At 42.5% G+C, this 6,122-nt stretch overlaps 1 protein-coding gene across 2 annotated transcripts in view; it reads left to right on the top strand.

The window, feature by feature from the left end:
• Nucleotides 1-4,342: 4,342 nt before the first annotated feature.
• ENPP1 (ectonucleotide pyrophosphatase/phosphodiesterase 1) overlaps nucleotides 4,343-6,122 on the top strand; it is a gene marked incomplete at its 5' end in the record, with an annotated part of 65,012 nt that continues 63,232 nt past the window's right edge. The window contains one exon of one of the 2 annotated variants that reach the window (XM_081038181.1): nucleotides 4,343-4,579. In XM_081038181.1, coding sequence (XP_080894307.1) covers nucleotides 4,343-4,579 — 237 coding nt within the window. The remainder of the gene's footprint in view (nucleotides 4,580-6,122) is intronic. The other variant, XM_081038182.1, reaches the window with a different exon arrangement.

Below are 6,122 nucleotides of genomic sequence, written 5' to 3'. Positions count from 1 at the left end.
AATGGATGAGCTGGGTTTCTGTGAGGCATTTGATCAAATCAGTTGTGACCACGGGGCAGAGCCATATCCCAGGATATGTGGGGCTGCCTCTTCCAGTTGCTCTCAGACTGGACTACAGGGTCTGTAAGCAACGATGGTGATAAGGACCATGGCCCTCCACTTTGCGATTTGTACCTTTCAACAAGCTTCCAACACCTTGTGCTACCCTTTCATAGCTCTCAACATACTGTACTGCAATTAAATGTATTTCTGTCTGTCCCACCGGGCTAGAGCTTCCTGTGAGGATGAATGATTCTTGTTTTTTCTTCTATATCCCCAGTGGTTCTAGCACAGTCCTTGGTAGACGGTAGGTAATCAATAAATGTGTGTTCAGAGGGCTGGTGTATTAGCATTCAGTATAAATATTTTCAATCCATCTTCCATACTAAATATATTATGTTGGTAATTCGACGGTAACTAATTATGGTAATTTCTTGCCTCTCAGTTCTGGAGTCCTAGAATCCAAAGCCTCTGTTTTATTTGCTCCACAGAAAATGGAGATGCATTACAAAAAAAAAAAATGCTATTTCCGGAATTCAGTCAATATTAAACTGAAGTAGATGATAAATTAAAGATTCATATTCTAACCTCTAGAGCAGCTGCTAAGAAAATCACTTTTTAAAAAGGCTAAAATTCAACAGAGGAATTACATGGTATAATAAATAGTTTTGCGACTAATTATAAGAAGTGAAGGAGGAACAGAGGACAAATAAAAAATAAAGACATGAAATATTTATAAAACAAATAAACTGGCAGGCATAAATGCAGATTATCGGCAACTCTTAGGTTTTGTTCAAACTGAAGTTTAACAAAGTGAGGAGTGGCAGAGACTGCAGACAATCAAGAAGTGAAAAACTGGCAGCAGCTCCCTTTAGATGGGGCATGCATTTTCCATTTTTCCAGTTCTTACAAAATACAGTTGTTACTGTATTTTGCTGTGTATAATGCGCCCCCGTGTATAATGCGCACCCATGCATTTGGCCCAAACTGTCACGGAAACAGAATTAGTACGACCCATGTATAACGTGCATCCTTATTTTTCCCTCACAAATTTGGGCAAAAAAAATGTGCATTATACATGCATAATACGGTACATCTTACACTTCTGGGTTGACTTCCCAGAGGGGCCAGTTTTCCTTCCTGACCCCACGCATGGGCTCTCCCTCTGTAGGTGCACATCCAACAGCAATGTTCAAACTTTCCCCAAATTACGTATAAATCATGCATAATTTATGTAAAAATGAAATAGTTTTATTCTCTCTCTTGGGGTAGGGATTCGGTGATTTAAATATAAAAAGAATACATTTAAATTATTATGGAAAGTTGGGAAATGCTAAACATTGTGTTGGATAGCAGTGTAATTTTATGATATTATTTGTAACACCATTTTATAAATGAGGAAACTAAGTCTCAGAGTTCTTGTAATCAGTACCAGGTCACATAGCTACCCAAACTTCTTTCAGAAGGCATATTTTGGTGCTTACAAAAAAGAAAGAAAAATTAAGATGTCAGACAAAAATCTTAAAAATAAATCAACACCATGAAAAAACAATTTTTCTAAGTCTCATAAAGATTAAAGTTTTTCTTAAGATTTTTTTTTTTTTTTCCTTTTTGACTGGGCTGGATGTCTGGTGTTTCACCAGAGAATTGAAGAAAGCTGGGAAAGCTCTGGAGCAGCTGCAAAAGTAATTACAGCACATTTCATTTTTAAAAAGCTGAACAGAGTTGTTTCTCAACTTTGAGGAGTTATATTCAAACATAGATAAGTGAGTTTTGTTTGGTGTTTTGGTCTTATCTACATAAAACGCACCAAGGAAGAAATGGGTCAATATTTCTGTGCAGTAAAACTTGAGAAATCTTATAAAACTTTAAGCTATTGTTTTGACACTGCGGCACTAGTCCTCAATCATTAAAGCAGAGTGGCTTCGGACTAAGGGGGAAACATTCATTGTTCACCTTTGCACTAATCAGAGAAGTTGTGTTGCAGTTTTATGTCTCATGATTTCATTGTACTTTGGAGGGTACTGTCCCTCAGACCATTTAGAATATAAATAAGACTTCAACAAGGTTTAACAACAGGCACTGAAATGTCTATAGCTAAATGATATGACTGGCATACTTGATCCACTTTTATTCCTCTGATTTTAGAATTCCAATTGGATTTTCAGTTACCCATAAAAGTCCCAACTGGCACAGGGGAGGCATGAACGTAAGGCAGAGGCCACATCCTGGTGGCTTGTGTGCCAGGCCCACCCCGCAGATGTGTTACATTTTGTTTGGCCTGTAAAGTGTTTCAAGAAATTGTTTTTCTCAGTTTTGCAGACAAAATTTTGCAATCTGGAGAATTCACATAAACATCTAAATTCCCTGTTTCTCTTGAGAAATCCATCTGGCCACAATGGGCACACAATCAATTTACTGCAGAATTAAATGCTGCACCCTTTAAGAGGGCACACAGTTCACCTAAAGGAGATGGCTTCACTCATTTTTGGTTCCTGTTGATGCTTAGATAGTTGAGTTTGTTACCCTGAAGATTGTACACTGACTTTTCCAATGGGTGAAGTCTTTAAAGTGATTTATTGCCTTGGGATGCAGACAATAACTTATTCCACTTGTTTTGTCAGGTTCAAAGCCACTTTGGAAGATCTCTGTGGAGTTGCTTTTAAAAGTTTTGACACTCATTTGACCAGTCTCCTTTCAGCAAATCTTTGTCCTTGAATCTGATTTTTGGAAACCGTTAAGGGAACATTTGGAGCCAAGTTTGGGGTAAAAAAAATATGTGTAACTATGAAATGGTGAAAACCTGTTTCTCTTGGGTGGTTTGTAAGCTGACTCAAAGGTAATTGCAAAAAAAAAACACAACTCAATAATGCTTTGACAGATGGCCTTTACTCCTTCCAGATGTCAACTATCCTTTCCACTAAGCTTTCAGACTATCCTATTTGTGACTATTATGCATATGACTTGGGTTTTAATTTTTTGTTTATTGCCTTCACCCCCTTGGATCTAGACTGAAAGCCACTTGGAAAAGACATACTTTTATTTATCTTTGATATGGTATGCATGGTTGGAGGCCAAAGATTGAAGGATTCATTATTGAATGAATGAATGAACGAATGAATGAATGGAGTCAATATACATGAAAGGCATCTCAAGTTGAAGATTTTAAAGGGGACAACATACACTTTATATCTGTTAAACACCTGTTCTCAGTTTTTTTTTTAAATGACTATATTTGTGTAATCACAAAATGAATTGTTTTGGGATTGTATAACTTTCCTTTGTCAGTGAAGGCAGTTCCAGGTATTGCAAAGCTCTTGAAAGTCACTAGTTTCACCTTGGCTGGCAAGACTCCCTTTACTACACACTTGTGGTTTTTCTGATGAGCAAGGAAATGTAAAAGTTGAAGAATCAAAGGTGAATCAACACCCACCAAGGATTATAGCCTGCTGTTCGTGTCCTAGTTCAAAAATAAAATATTGAAGTATTTCAGATTGAGTTAAATGTTTGATGTTGCTAACCAATTCTCAGCATCAACCTCAGGATAGGGCAACAGGACACTTTGAAGCCTTCAATATAGAAAATTTAAAGGGACTGCTAAGTATATTAAAACAAGAGCAACGACAAAACCCCAGAAAACACAAAAACCAGTGGAAGACGAAGTATCCCTTCTGTGTGCGTTTTTGCAAAACCAGATATTTTAAGGTAGGATGTTCCTCTCTGGGAGTAGTGCAGGTAGTGGGTCGGCAGGCTTGGAGGGAATTCTTGATTGCTTCTATACGTGGGACAAGAAGAAGGTCGTAGTCCCCCTAGTTACATGTGCACCCACCAGCACACAGGTCTGTGCGGACTCCACTCTCCTACCTTGGTGAAACTGCACGAGACTGGGCCGCTGCATCCTACTTCTGCCATCCCTGCACTATTTTGGGAGCCCATGATCTCATGCCCTCTGCAGACCACACTCTGCAATTCCAGTCCAGCCCGCGCCACGAGGCCACGCAGGGCGATTCCTGCAAGTGTTCGGAAGGTGCCCCGGGGCGCGGGGAGGGGAAGGCTTTGGGGGAAGTTAAAGGTACGCCCACGTTAAAGGACCCAAAATAACCGACACACAAAGTGCCCGAAATCAGACAGGAAGCCAAATAATCCGGGGCGTTGAGTTGCTTTCCCCCTCACTTGCAGCTCTGGGCGGCGGGCGACTGGCCAAGGGTCTGGCGACGAGGGGCGGGCGCGGCGGCGGGGCGGGGCCGGTGCGGAGCCTATTAAAGGTGCGGCGGGGCGGCGGGGCGGGAGCGCCCCGGACACGATGGAGCGCGACGGCTTCGCAGGGGGCGGGAGCCGCGGCGAGGGCGGGCACGACCGCCGGGAGGGCCCGGCGGGGAACGGCCGCGACCCAGGCCGCGGCCACGCCGCCGACGCGCCCGGGGACTCGCAGACGGCAGCGTCCTTGCTGGCCCCCATGGACCTGGGGGAGGAGCCGCTGGAAAAGACGGCGCGCGCCCGCCCGGCCAAAGACCCCAACACTTATAAAGTGCTCTCGCTGGTAGGTCCGCGGCCCCGCGCGGCGCCGGGGCGGGAGGGCGGCGCCCGTGCCTGCGCTGCGAGCGCGGTCAGCACCCGCGACCGGGAGAGAGGCAGCTCGTGTGCCGCTCCGGTTGGCCCTGGCGCTCGTCTCTGCTGGCGGCACGACGTGCTCATCCCTCCGGTGCCGTCTCTTTACCCCGGGGGAACAGTTCACTCTCACTTGTATTGACTGATGCCCAGGAAAGGGCCTGTTCATGACGGCGGGCTGTTAAAAATGGGTCTTTAGGAACACCACCTCTAACCCCCAGGGAGGGCAAGGTTTTTCAGAGGGGAAAAATTACCAGCCGGAAAGTCGTTGGTCTTAGGAACAACCCACAAGGTGTTTTATCCCCTGCGGTTGGCGTTTGGGTGGCTCTGGGTGCGATATTGATGACTCACCTGGCGTTCACTGATTAAACTTGAAAAGATTGAACAGAGCTCAGTGTTTTTCAAGAACTTGGGACAATGTTTTTCCCTTTGGCTCTGTTTAGGAATTTCCTTGTAGCTGTTTAGAAATGCCATCAATATTCATGTTATGTGAGGGTAAAGAAACGATTATGATTCTTTGTCCACTCTTGAAACTATTGGCTACTCGGTTTTTGTTGCTGACAAAAGTCCTTATTATTCCTCAGCTATTCTGTTATGACAGTTGCAGGATCCACAGTCAACTTTGTGAAATGTGGGGGTTGTTTTTCAGTCTAGATGTGTGGTGAGAAGTGCTGGACAGAGAGAACGTTGGGTTCTTGGCTTCGTTGTTATTAATGGCTGAGGCCTTCCGTAACCTCTCCCCAAACCGCGGTTTGTTCTTTGTTAAAATGGGACAACATGAACTCCACTGCACATCGCCTAAGAGTATTGTGAGAATCACGTGGAACAATGTATTTGGGGAAGTAAATTGAAAAACTACAAGGAGAACAAATCACTTTTATTGTATTATATGGAAAGGACAGATTTCCACATATAGAGTACCCTAAAATATATCGTCACTTACACGTCATGATTTGAACAATGATGTGTAGACAATATCTTTTCTGATTTTGGAAATCTTTTTTCCTTGTATAAGCATTTCCATTTTCACTGTAGTTTGGGTATCATGGAAGTATTACGGTACTTTGAGGAATCAGCATTCCTGGACTAAAGAGATGGTGTCATACGTAGTACTTAAAAACAAGCCTGAGATTCAATGAGTAAAGTGTCCCAAAGTATGACTTTATCTCAAAATATATTTTGCATCATATATCACTGTTTATGTCTAGAACACATGATATTGATGAGAACTTAGTTTTAAGTCTATGGAGTTACCGTTTTAGGTTTTGTTAATAGGAGCCCTTAGCTTTTTTATCACAATCACTTCAATTTTTAGTATCAGTACTTTCAGGTGTTTAGCACACTATGAGCATTCATTAACTATACATTGAATCTGTATGCAACTCCAATGTAAAATCATATCTAAGTGTTCATACTCTAGAAATGTTGCTAAATCTGGGTTTTAAATCTTTCCTACTCATTTACTTAGAGATTTA

This window comes from Rhinolophus hipposideros, assembly GCF_964194185.1.
Source record: "Rhinolophus hipposideros genome assembly, chromosome: 3".
Classification (NCBI taxonomy): domain Eukaryota; kingdom Metazoa; phylum Chordata; class Mammalia; order Chiroptera; family Rhinolophidae; genus Rhinolophus; species Rhinolophus hipposideros.
This window is presented reverse-complemented; position numbering and strand designations above follow the sequence as displayed.